Source organism: Trachypithecus francoisi, unplaced genomic scaffold (genome assembly GCF_009764315.1).
Source record: "Trachypithecus francoisi isolate TF-2019V2 unplaced genomic scaffold, Tfra_2.0 Lachesis_group5, whole genome shotgun sequence".
NCBI lineage: Eukaryota > Metazoa > Chordata > Mammalia > Primates > Cercopithecidae > Trachypithecus > Trachypithecus francoisi.
In genome coordinates, this window is record NW_022681470.1 from 32,853,732 (window position 1) to 32,868,245 (window position 14,514).

The window sequence follows — 14,514 nt, forward strand, 5'->3', positions numbered from 1 at the left end:
ATATGGTTCAATTTAAAAGTGAAATAATGAAGGCATGGTGTTGTCCAGACAAACATACAGATAGAATGCAAAACAAAATGATATAACCTATCCATGAGAAAGTCTGACAAAATATCAGGCAAGAAATATTAACAAGAAAAAAGTTTGGAAGAATGAAAACTGTTGAGAGAGCACATATTAAATTTGAGGCATTTCCATTTCAAGATGAGAATTCTGAAGGGATTTTGAGCTGTAAATTATAAGGGCATCAGTGCAAGACATTTTAATACTAGTAAATAGAAAAAAGATGAAGGACAACCATTTCAAGGATGTGGAAAGAAGAAACGGGCTAAATTCACTCTGCAAACATCATAACCCCAGGAAGGAGAACCTAGAAGAAAAGCCTGAATATGAGTTCAAGAATGTTTTAAAGATATATGAAGAAAAGTTCAATAAGCTGAACTGTTTATTACCTAAAGGAAAATCAATCATAAATTAGGAATGATGATAAACTCCTAGATCACATTTACCTGAACCCCATTACAGAGATTGGTGCTACTTAAAAAATAAATAAATACGTAAGATGGAGAACTAAGACAATGGTATTTGAGAGCATGGGACTAAGGAATCAATATCAAGCACTCTCTTAACACTGTGCCAAAGCCCAAAGAAAACTTAGAGAAACATTTAAGATAAAGGTAAAGAGTAAGTCAGTCGGAATCCCATAAGAAGGTAAGAGACAGACTCTCCCATTACTGACAATGGCTTTGGTGCAGGTAGGTATCATTGGTACGCATTTGACTTTCATTAGTGCCTTGATAAAGATATGCTTAAGTATCAAACTCATTATTTGAATTTTAAATATAATTTAGAATAAATTATATATAATTGTTCCAAACTGAACAAAAGAATACACCATTACACCTTCAGTGAGGAAAAGCTGATTTTAAAAATCGAGCAAGGCTAGGTGCAGTGGCTCAAGCCCGTAATCCCAACACTTTGGGAGGCTGAGGCAGGCAGATCACCTGAGGTCAGAGTTCAAGATCAGCCTGGCAACAAGGTGGCACCCTGTCTCTACTAAAAATACAAAAATTAGCCAGGCGTGGTGGTAGGTACCTGTAATTCCAGCTACTTGGGAGGCTGAGGCGGGAGAATCACTTAAACCCGGGGGGTGTAGGTTGCAGTGAGCTGAGATAGTGCAACTGCACTCCAGCCTGGGCAATAGAGCAAGACTCCATCTCAAAAAATACATACATACATACATGCATACTGCAGCAAAACTTAATATATACTAATTCTAAGAGAGTTACTACCAAAAACAAAGCATTTAGCCATATGAAGTGCACACTACAGCAAGACAAAGTCCTTGTCATCCCATACTATCACTCCACAAACACTCACATACTTAATATCTAGTTCCTGAAATGGCAGACCTGATTAAAATACTTTATTTAACCCTTTCATAGCACTTTCTTTCTTTTTTTTTAAAGACAGGGACTCATTCTGTCACCCAGGCTGGAGTGCAATGGCACAACCTCAGCTCACTGAAGCCTCTGCCTCCTAGGCTCAAGCGATCCTCTCACCTCAGCCTCCCAAGTAGAGGGGACTACAGGTACAGGCCACCATGCTCCACAAAGTTTTTTTAATTGTTTGTAGAGACAAAGTCTCACTATATTGCCCAGGCTGGTCCTGAACTCCTGGCCCTCAAGTGATCCTCCCACCTAAGCCTCCCAACGTGTTAGAATTACAGGTATGAGACACTGTGCCCAGCCAACATTTTGTTTTAAGCGGAGAAGAAAACAGAAAAAGCAAGAACAAAACCAAATAAATAAATAATAGAGTAGTGAGGGGGCAAAATAAGATGGCTTATGTAAGAACAAATGTAAACAGATGTCAATACCAGTAGACTGATAAGTTAAAATATATGATGTAATAGAGCAACCACTAAAACAAGATACAAAAAATTTACTTTAAAACATTATAGATAAATCAAAATGGAATTTCAAAAAAAAAAAAAAAAAAAAAACCTGTGCAAAAAGCCATGAAGAGAAAAACAGAAAAGTAACAACAATAATAAAAATATATATATATATAAAACAAAAAACAAAATGACAGGCTTATGCCATAACATTTATATTAAATAAATGGCCTAAACACATAATTTTAAAACTGAGCCTGGCAGAGTAGATTTACAAAGCATAGTTCAACCATACGCTATCTATAAGAAATTCACCTCAAAGATAATGAGCCAGTAATAGGTACAACAAGGAAAGAAAGGCCTGGTATGAATGCAGGAAATTCTCACCACACATTTCACAACTTTACCATGAATCACACAACTGCAGAAAACACATTCTTTTTAAGCACAAATATTTCAAAATTTTAACCAATTACCAGTTGGTACAGTAAATACTATATTCAAAGAAAGAAAACACAACTTTCTGATTACAATGCAATTATAACAGAAATCCAGAACAAAAAAACAAAATCTCAATGTTCAAGTAATAAGACCTTTGTTTCTAAATAAGCCACAGGCTTAAGAAAAAAAATAATGAAAATTAGAAATTATTTTGAACAATAATAAACAAAATATGATGCCAAAAGAATTAGGTACAGATTAAAAAAATAAGAAACTATGGCCCTAAATGCCTACATTAGAAAAAAATGATCTGCATAATAATATACATATCCACCCAAGCCAACAGATTAGGAAGGAACAAAAAAGTAAAATGAAAGAAAGCAGGATGGAAATAATAAAGAACATAAAACAGAAAACAAACAAAATAGAGAGGAAAAACAAAATCAAAAGTTGGTTATTAGAAAAAATTCATATAACTGATATATTCCCGGCAAGAATTGATCCAAGAAAAAGCGAAAGAGAAAGAGAGAAAGGAACAAGCAAAATAAGCACTGCCAGGAATGAACCCTGGTGACATTAAAAACTTAAGACTCTATTAAGACCAATCTTATGCTGATAAATCTGAAAATTGAGATGACATAAACAATAACTAGAAAAAATTTAACAAATGAAAAGTGACATCTAAAACAAAAAACTTAATAAAAACATAACTGTTCAAGTAACAGATTCAATAACTTAAAACTTCCCGTAAACAAATCACAGGTCCAGATTGCCTCTCCAATAAGATCTTTAAACATTCAACAAAGATGTTCTTAGACTACACAAATTATTCCAGAAAATTTAAAAAGAGGGTACATTTCCCAACTCATTTGATAAAGCTAGCATAATCTTTATAGCAAAACTGGACAAGATATGTGTAAGAAAAAAAAATCTCATTCATGAACATAGATGCAAAAATCCTAAAAAAAAAAAGCAAACTAAACCATATAGAAGAGAATATATACAATGGCCAAGTTTGGTTTACATAAGGGGTGCAAGTAGGGGGACCAACTGCCCTGGTGGGGTTTCCTAGAATGCAGAACCTTCAGTGATATAACTAAGATATAAGACACCCCTGGGCCAATCAGGATGGTTGGTCACTCTAGGAGCAAAGTTGACTGACTTTCCACTGTTAAACCAATGTAATTATTCACATTAACAGAACGAAAAGGAAGAATCGTATGGTTGTATCAGATGCACAAAAGTTCTGGAGACTACTCAAGCCCACTCAGAAATTTTTTTAAAATTCTCTTAGCAAACTGGGTAGAATTTTACTGCCTTGAGTAATAAAAAGTACCTACAAAAAACCTACAGAAAACATCATACCTAATGGTGACACGTCGAATGCTTTCACTTTGAGATCAGCATCAAGACTAGGATGCCCCGCTATCACCACTTCTATTCATCATTGTACCGGATGTCCTAGCCAGCAGAGTAAGACAAGAAAAATAAATAAAAGATATAAGGATCATAAAGAATGAAACTAAACTGTTATTATTTGCAGATTATGATGTGTACATAGAAAACATAAAAGAATCTACAAATAGGATTAATGAGAGTTTAACCAGGTTGCTGGATATTTTTAAAAATCTATATGTAAAACACAACTGTATTTCTATACACTAGCAATAATAAGAAACTAAAGTTAGAGACACAGACGTCATTTACAACAGCATCATATGACTAAATCTAAAATAAAGATGTGTAAGAATACCCTGAAAAATACAAGGATATTTTAAAGATCTAAATATACAGGGAAGCACTATGTTCATGGATGAGAAGAGTGAATATTGTAAATACACAGTCTCCCAGATTTATCTAGTCAAATTAATCCCAACAAGAAGCACAGCAAGTTTACCATGGAAACGTACTAGCTGATTCTAAAATTTATATTGAAATGCAGAGAGTCCGAATATCCCAGACTTTAAAGAAGAACAGCAACTTAATTCAAAGCTCTAGTATTTAATACAATGTGGTACTGCCAAAAAGACCAGTGGAGCAGAAAAGAGGACCTAGAAACAGACCCACACATACATGGACACATGATATATGACAAAGGTGAAATTTCAGACTGATGAAGAAAGAATGGCCTTTTTAATAAAGGATGCTTGGGCAGCTAGATATCCATATGAAAATATCTCTATACCTCACATTATACGCAAAAATAAATCTCTAAGTAGAGTACAGATCTAAATATGGAAGATAAAAGAATAAAGCTTCAAATAAAGAACAGTATAGAAAAATGTCTTTATGACTACAGGTGGAAAAGACTTATTTAAGTGACACAAAAGACACTAATTATAACAGATAAGATAAATTTCGCTCTACTAATATCAGAAACTTCTGGTCATCAAACGACACCATTAAGACAATGAAAAGAATGCAGCCGAATTAGAGGGAAAGATATTTGTGATAGACAGATCTGACAAAATGTATATCCAGAATATATAAATATCAAACCATTAAGAAAAACCAAACAAAAAACGTAAAAAGTTTTAAACAAGTACTTCAGATACAAAACACAAAAAAACCCAAATGGCCAATAAATGTACTATTACGTGCTCAACCTTATAAGTCATCAGGAAAATGCAAATTACAACCATATAAGTATATACCCCAAGATCAGCTAAACTGGGAAAAAAAATCTATTGGTATCACATACTGGCAAGAACACAGTGCACAGCAATGCTTATACAATGCCTGTAGGAAGAATAACTAACACAACTTGTTTTGAAAAATATTTTGGCATTATCTATTAAATTTGAAGATACACATATCCTATGACTCATCAATTCCACTTCTAAACACATTCCATATAAATATGTATACTAACATAAACCTGGATACACATTTAACATAGTAGTATTTTTTGCAAACAGCCCAAAACTGAAAACAACTCAAATGACCATCAACAACAAAAATGGGGCATATTCACTTAATGGAATACTATACAACAACAACAATCAACCAACTACAGTCATATATAACCATGTGGATGAATCGTAACATTGAGCCAAAGAAGAGAGGAATAAAAGATTATATATGGCACAAGCACACTTATATAACGCTCAAACACAGAGAGACCTATGGATACTCAGGCATCGAAACATTAAAGAAAGACAAGAAAGTGACTGTCATAAATATCAGAATATTGGTTATCTAATGGGCAAGGAAGATGATCGCAATCCAAAAGGGTAGTCAGGGTGCTTCAGACGTTCTAGCAGTATTGCATTGTGCTTACAATGTGGTTATACAAATGGTCACTCTACTATAATTCTTTAAACTGTAAATTTGATTTATATACTTTTTTGTGTTTTTCATATAAAAATCGTTTAAAATTCAATTCACTAAAATTCCAAGTAAAAACAAAAGGAAAACAAGACTCATCAAAACGATTATATTACAGTAAATTTAATAGGTATCAAACACTTCCAAAAGTGCATTTTAAAATTAAATCAAATGAAATAGAAGGGAATCATTCAAACGCTGGTACAAATTTGCATAGACAAGACCAGCTTTTACGTGGAACCCTACACCCCTTTTGATTAACCTGACCATGAAGGAGACTAACACGTTCATTTAAATATATAACTATTAAATGCTGTAATAGGCAGGTTCTAATACAGCCTCCAAAGATCCCCACCTCTTAGTATTCACACCCTTGTGCAATTCTGAGTGTGGAATGAACCAATGATATGCTTCTAACAAAGAGAAAACAGCAAAAGTTTTAGGATATAACTTCCAAGATGAAGTTACAAAGAGCATGTGACTTCTGTCTTCAATACCCTCTCTGGCTTTCTTACTTGCTCCTTTTGAGAAGTAGCCAGCTGCCATGTAGTGAGCTACTCTATGGAGAAGCCCATGCGACAAAAAAAGTGGTATCTCTTTCCAAAAGCTGATGACCGAGCTTGTAAAGTTCCTATCCCAGTCACACCTCAAGATAATTGCTACCTTGGCCAACAACTTAATTGCAGCTTGGTAAGAAACCCAGAGCCAAGGCACCCAGCTACTCTGAATCAAAATTCTAGACTCAATATATTGAATTTTTCATGTTTTAGGGCATCAAATTTGAGAGTAATTTGTCACACAGCAATAGATAACTAATGCAAATGCCTATTATGTGACTTGCGCTTTCCATTCTCAATATTCTAAGGAGAATCAGTAGGAAAAAAATAAAACTGAAAATTAATTGGCCCTAAATTACTAGCCAGTTGTGACAGTGGAGTACTCATTATTCAAATGAGTTAAATGAATCTTAACATTAAATCCAAAAAGCGTATTTAACTTCTCTTATTGGTATGTATCAATGTCTAAACCTACACTCATCAGAACTTCAATTAAAAGTTACAAATGAAATTACGAAGTTAATTTGCAAAGTTTGAATGTTAAGCTTAGAGAAACAAACTCAAAAGTAGCAATGTGCCTCCTGGTAAATCTGTATTTTACTTGAATAAGTTCAAGTATATAAATTGTATTACAGGTCCTAAGAACTGTAACAATTATATTCATTTTGAGGATTAAACACACAAACAGACTTATATGCAAGAAAATATAACCATTCACTTCAATCTGTCTGCACTAAAACATGAGGTATTATTCAACTATATTTTCTAGACTAAAGTTTATTATAATTACAAATCACTATAGTACCCAATTCCAATTATTGTGAAATTCATGAAATTTAATCAAATAAACGTTAACAATTTGTTACCTAGCTTCTCAGAATTTCTTGTGTAATTAAAACTAAAATACTCAAAGTCACGCAACCATAGATATAACAAAATCAAGAAAACCAAAATGTATTAATGACAGTACAATCACTGTATGCTGGAGGCACAAATATCCAGAAGTATTTGGAACTCGTATGTTTCTTGGTTAACATACCTACTACAAGAAAATACGGTCCAAGAGAAAAGAAAAAAAGAAAAATGAATCACAAAGATTACATTAGATTCAAACTAAAGTCAAGCAAAAAAGTTCTACAGCATGATTCACCCAGAAGTTTAATAACAGAAATATAAAAGCACTATGCCAAATCTATAAAATCAAAGTCAATATCACAGAAGATGCTGCGGGAGGCCCCGGGCCACCACATCAGAGAAAGGCCAAATGAAGATCACAGAGAAGAATTAATGTTGGGAAGGAATTCTCCATTATCTCTCCAATTTCTGCACATCTTGTGACAGCTTTTGTTGTAAATCATCTTTCCAAGAATGTTTATATGGCAAAGAGGCTGGCAAGACAGAAACAGAGACTTATTCTGGGGGCAGAGGACAGATTTGTTTTCTGACCAATATAAAAAAAAATAAAAAATCATGGTCTCCCTGCAGTACCAAGATTGAACAGGTCTGCCAGCAACTCCTTTTAGAAGATTGGGGTTTCCTAATATAAGGGTTCCTTTGCTGCAACATAAACAAATCCATCTGTGTGTGCAGCATCCACCTAGAGCCATCTCCACATTGTCACATGTGGGACATTGGGGTCAGAGGGAACTAATGCAAAGATGAAGCTGATGTTATCAAATGTCTCATGAGTAATAAAATATTTTATCTCCAGTCATCTCAGGTATTTTGCCAGCATCGATGAAACTGTGCAAGCTAACTTGTTAACCTGCTATAAAAGTAAAAAATTTCAGACCCTTCATAATGTTTTACAGTTATATGGTATATCCTTATCATATGAGACAATGTTAAGTCTAACAATTTGTGGCAGGCATCAGGAGACCCCATAGAAGCAATGACTAATACTGAAAAATCTCAGGGGCTAATGAAAACCATTAGGTTTCATTAATTGTTGCTTAAAATTAGTTTAGGACACAGATAATAATTAGTCATTTCATTTAAGCCTCAGGTATTTTGAGATTTTAACTTCATGGATTCATTTACTCATTCATTATCAGGTACTTTCTTATGTACTGAATATCATTCTCAATGACTTCAAATTCTCAGACAGACAGAAACATGTTATTCTATATATTATAAAAATGTTCAGCCTTGATCCTCAAAGTGTGGTCCAAGGACCAAGAACTTCAACATCCCTGGAGCTTGCCAGAAATATAGTCAGGCTCCAACAGAGCCTCCCTTAGTCAGAACATGCATTTTAGCAAGATCATCAGGCAACTTCCTTTTTTTTTTGAGACGGAGTCTCGCTCTGTCGCCCAGGCTGGAGAGCAGTGGCGCCATCTCAGCTCACTGCAAGCTCCACATCAGGCAACTTTCATGCACACTACCATTTATATTGAGCCACCAGACACTTAAACAAATGAATGACTGGATATCATCTTCTTTCCCACCAAAAAAAAAAAAAAGAAAAAGAAAAACCTAAGAGACACAAGTAAATCTTAAATTTATAACAGATAATGTGTTAGTAGGCATCTTAAAATCACAACTAAATGAGCAACAGTTGAAAATTAAAAAAAAAAGCCACAAACCATATAAAAATATTTAGCTATTCAACACTTCATCATCCAGTAACACATCTCTTATCTATTTATTGTCAAAAAGAACAAAGATAGCCCAGAACATAGCACATAATAGACAATTTACACAGTTTTAAATGAGTAAAAAGTATACTAATTAGACAATTCTTAACATAAACATACCAGGTTCCAGCCAGTTAGAAATTAAAAAAAAAAAAAAAAGTTTTCGAAGTTATTTTAGCATGCTATCCAGAGAACAGGATTTTAGCTATTTAATTTTCCCATATTTTGTATAGTGTGAAATGACTTTGAAATTTTATAAATGTTACATTAGAACATGCTCGCTATAAAACTGCTGATACAAAACTGCCTTTTAACTATCCTCCAGGAGTTAGAACTCCCAAGTTCTAAATACGTAGCTATGTTTTTACTTGTTTTTGCCTACATATGTTTAAAAAAAACTGTATCCTACCTAAGGCTTTATTATCTAAGTTTTCCTAAGTTTTCTCTCCATGGCGAAGGGTAGGCTGTTATTTAATAAATCTATTTTCAATTCTTTATAGCTTTTAGGTAAGTTATTGTAGTCAATCTTACTGATAACTTTTCAGCACATCTCCATAAAAAGATATTTTAAGTGTCAAGTTGTAAAAAGAAAAGAAGTTAAAATAACAAAGCTTAAGGAAACCTCCTAAAAATTAAAATGCTTTTAAAAATATTTAAAGAAATTTTTAGCCTGAAATGCTTTTACAAAATGGGAACAGTTAACAATAGTAAATAAAACATTATGTAAAACACACAAAATAATATACCTCTCTCTTATTTCTTCTTGCAACCTTGAGGAATTCCATAAGAATCTGTAGCTGGGCTGCATGCGATTCCTACAATAGAAAATTATAATTTTTCTTTAAAAAATATAACTGAGTTGAAAGTTTTCTTTAAAACCATAGCATAAATAGTAAGAAGCAACTTTATGAACCCATTTAAGTTCGTCTATTACTTCTATTTAATCAGTTTTCCCATTTGCTAATTGGTATTTGTAAAATAATCAATTTTCTACAAAACTAACTCAAACTAACTTTAAGAAACAGGTGTTCTAAATTACATCCCTTATGTAACATGCTGAAAAATCTTTTCATGGATAGTAGCAATTCTATTATCTGACTCCTAGCCTTCTCTTCCCCAACTAAAGTAATAAAACATCAAAACAAAATTTACAGTGAAAGTAACATAGCTGATAGACACTAAAATCACTTTCTCCACGAGAAGCTCATTTGCAGAGATAAGTGTAATAAACAGAGATAAACCTATACCTTTCAAAAGTCAAATTTACTATTTCTAGTTATTACCTACTTACTCACAGATGTGAGAATATATTTCTATGGAAGATTTCAGGCAAAATCAAACATCTGAAAACAAAAAAATGTAATATAATCAAGCAGACAGCTTGTGGGTTGGGAGTAACTCAGATTGGTAATTGAAACAAAGATAGAACAGATAAATGAAAGTATAACAAGCCTTGACATTTTCAGAGTAGCAAAACATAAAAATACAAGTATATATCATTTACTGGTTTTTTTGTTTTTTTTTGAGACAGAGTCTTACTCTGTCACCCAGGCTGGAGTGCAGTGGCGCGATGTCGGCTCACTGCAAGCTCTGCCTCCCGGGTTCACGCCATTCTTCTGCCTCAGCCTCCCAAGTAGCTGGGACTACAGGCCCCCGCCAGCACGCTCGGCTAATTTTTTTGTATTTTCAGTAGAGACGGGGTTTCACCGTGTTAGCCAGGATGGTCTCGATATCCTGACATCGTGATCCGCCCGCCTCGGCCTCCCAAAGTGCTGGGATTACAGGCATGGGCCAACGCGTCTGGCCATTTACTGTTAAAATTCACAAGAACCAGGAATACCAGGTCAATCTGATAAAAATATATAAAAAGAATATCAAAAGCTAAAAATAAAATAACAATAAGAGTTTATGAACAAACATCATTCTAATTTTTTATTATATACTTGAAAGGGAGAATAAAAAAGCCCAGTGGAGCGACTCCAAAACAAACAAAAACATATTAAAAAAAAAAAGATTAATAAAACTTTAATTTGCCTGGCTATGCAACAGAACTACCTGGGGCATTTGTTAAAACAGACACTGGGTCAGATTTTTAAAATTCTGATCCTGTTGCTCTAGAAAAGGTTCCAGGAATCTATGTTAAACAAGTGCCCAGATGATAAGAATAAGCCAATTAAAATCAAAAGAATCAGTAAGACACAACACGTACTACAAATAAGCATGACTGCCTCACACCCACTTCTAGAGTCTATGCCTCTTGAAGACCTTTGGATTTTATAAAAGAAGAGGCAAAACAGATGAATGTAATTTACAAGTCAAGGCAAATAAGGAGAGATAAAATATGAACTGACAATCACAATAGGATACTCCAATTAAAAAATATAACTGAAATAATATGTTTTACAACGGAATAAATTTCCAAAACATAGTATCATGAAGATTGACATTTTTTTCTTGCAAGACAAACTGACTTTGACTGGACCTTAGACCCATTCTTCCCAAGTGAGTTAATCTGTCACACAGAACAAACTCACAAGGGCTCTGTCTCAACAACGATGACAAAGTATCCAAGTCTTCACATTGTTTGTGGGGCTTCTCTACACTAGTTATCTCTAACTATCTACAGATTATTTGTCTAGAGGACAAAGACCACATGTTTATTTAAAAAGTAACAACTGTATATAAAAAGTAACTCCACGCTAATAAAGTGACAGTTCATTTACAAAGGAAGTATACAAACTATCTTCAAAATTACAAATTTAAATACTTCATTTCAATCTATTAACTAGAATATGTAAATACAACAAGAATGCAAATGATTTGTAGAAAGAAGGGGAAAGTCCCCAAAGTGTCAACGTAAAAGGAAAGTGGGGCCAACTACATACACCAGGAATTTACCACATGACACCTTCTTCTGCAGTTTAATCTTTTTAAAGGAAGAATTTCAAGAAAGGAGATGAATGGCAAATATGAAACTATAATTTCACAAATATGAAAGAAAATTATAAAAAATAGATAGTGGAAGAAAAGAGAATGCTTTAAAAAATGCAAAGAGTATAACCAATTATACCGAAATGTCTAGTCATATAATGTTCTACTAGAACAGGTGCAGAACTTTTAACATGAAAGTAATTCCACTACTAAAAATAGAAGTCCAAGAAGTCAATTCTCTACGCATCTCTTACAATTGTCAAAACTTCCAAAAAACATGTAATGATCATTTAGCCCAATTCTCCCACTTTCAGATAAGGAAGCATGTAAGAAAAAGAACAAAGAGAAACGTATTTAGAAAAAAAGAAAGAAATATACATATTTAGAATTTTACTCTCTACTCTCAGTACTCTTTAAAATACAGCAAGTTTTTGTTACACTTGTCCCATCTGGTTCAGTCAAGTGTCTCAAGAGGGAGTGTATCTACCATGTGACACGAAATATGCTTCAAATTTTTATAGAACATTGGTCTTTACTTTCCTATCCTTCTCTGCAACTAAATTTTGTTGTATTCTAAAAGAAAAAATTATCCTTATTATGGGAATGGAAGCAACTGTCTGATCAGAGCCTAATATAATTATATACGTGAATTGCATATTAAACTCTTGTTATTCCAATTCCATGCTTTAGTATCCTTCTGTAACATGGTAAGTTAGATGTCTTTCCAACTGGGAGAAAACACACTGGTCAGAACTATGTGAATAACTAATGTAACTGATTTTTATACATTTCACTATAAATGAGCAATTTGGTCCTTATAGGTTTAGTTAGCATGAGTTAATCTTCCCAAGTACAGTTCACTCTACAATAGTTTCTCAAGAGTAGAACAACTGCCATTTTGATGGCAAACTTTTTTTTTTTTTTTTTTTTTTGCATAAGACTTTCCAAGCAGAATGGCATAGGCAAGTTATTTAGAAATATAGAATTGTTGGCTGCACAATCCTAGCACTGTGGGAAGCCAAGGCAGGCAGATTGGGTAAGCTCAGGAGTTCAAGACCAGCCTGGGTAACATGGCAAAACCCCATCTCTACAAAAAATACAAAACTAGCCCGGTGTAGGGACATGTACCTGTGGTCCTAGCTACTTGGGAAGCTGAACCCAGGAAGGTCAAGGCTGCAGTGAGCTGTGATCGCGCCACTGCAGTCCAGTCTGGATGAAAGAGCAAGACTCTCTCTCTCTTAATAATAAAAATATATACACACACACACACACACACACACACACACACACACACACACATAGAGAGTGTGCTCAGTAAATAAAAACAATTAAAAATTGAAAAGATTCCTTCTAGAAAGTTGATACAAGGGAATGGGAGTAATGGAACTAGGGACTGCTGCTACTTGCTATAAATCTTGTTAATAACATTATGACATTGTAAATTATAAGTATTTATTACCTAGATTTTTTTTTTTTTTCTTGAGACAGAGTCTTGCTCTGTTTCCCAGGCTGGAGTGGAGTGGCACGATCTCAGCTCACTGCAGCCTCCGTCCCCCTGGTTGAAGCAATTCTCCTGCCTCGGCCTCCCAAGTAGCTGGGATTACAGTTTTGCAACACCACGTCTGGCTAATTTTTGTATTTTTAGTAGAAACTGGGTTTCACCATGCTGGCCAGGCTGGTCTTGAACTCCTGACCTCAAGTGACCCGCCTTCCCTGGCCTCCCAAAGTGCTGTGATTATGGCATGAGCCACTGTGCCTAGCTTAAAATTCTAACCAAAAAAACCCTAGATAACTTTATGTGTTTTTCCCCTACTTGGGTTCAGATTCCCCATTTATAAAATGTGCAGATAACGTTTCACAAACAGGAGTCATCATCCCATACTTTACATAGGATATTACTATTTAGGTAATAATTTTTCTCTAGAAGATACAGTATTTTCCTTAAATCTACTGTCAACAGAAAACTTCTAAAGGATATTCACTTCTGCTTGTATAAATAGACAACAGACTTCAAATAAGGGTACAGACATACCTGAGAATGCAGGAAGATCTTAAAAAGTGTATGTGGACACAGAGCGTTTTAGGAAATTCATTCCCTAATTTTCCACCATCTGCCTTTTCTTCTTCTAAAACATGTCTGCTCACGAGACATCACTCCAGTTCTCAATTCTAGCCTCTTTCATCAAATCTTCTATTCTCACTTTGTACAGAGGGTTGTAAGGAAGGGATAGCAGGAAGGCAGGCAGGCTTGTCACTTATCTTTTACCCACCCAGAAGTTTACCTTGATACATGCCCCTGGGCTATAAAATTCTGTGGAATAACAAAATAAGGCAATAAAAAATACTGCAGTTTGGAAAAGTGAATGACTCTAAAGACTAGATAACAAATCCTTTTATAAGTCAGGTAGTTCCCAAGTCTTTGTACTGAAAGAAATGAATACTAGTGATTTTTGTACATTGATTTTGTATTCTGAGACTTTGCTGAACTTGTTTATCAGCTTAAAAAGCTTTTCAGCTGAGACTATGGGATTTTCTAGATAGAGAACCATGTCATCTGCAAACAGAGATAGTTCAACTTACTCTCCTCCCATTTGGATTCCCTTTCTCTCTATGCTTGACTGCTCCGGCCAAGACTTCCATTACTATGTTGAATAAACAGGAGTAGTGAAAGAGGACATCCTTGTCTTGTGTTGGTTTTCAAGGGCAATGCTTCCAGCCTTTGCCC

The 14,514-nt window shown here is 34.4% G+C and overlaps 1 protein-coding gene across 13 annotated transcripts in view; it reads right to left on the reverse strand.

Annotated features, from left to right (window-relative positions):
- Positions 1–14,514, reverse strand: part of COP1 (COP1 E3 ubiquitin ligase) — a 267,302-nt gene that overhangs the window by 192,263 nt on the left and 60,525 nt on the right. For all 13 annotated transcript variants that reach the window (XM_033198878.1, XM_033198882.1, XM_033198877.1 and 10 more), the window contains one exon: positions 9,605–9,673. In XM_033198878.1, the coding sequence (XP_033054769.1) occupies positions 9,605–9,673 (69 nt within the window). The remainder of the gene's footprint in view (positions 1–9,604; positions 9,674–14,514) is intronic.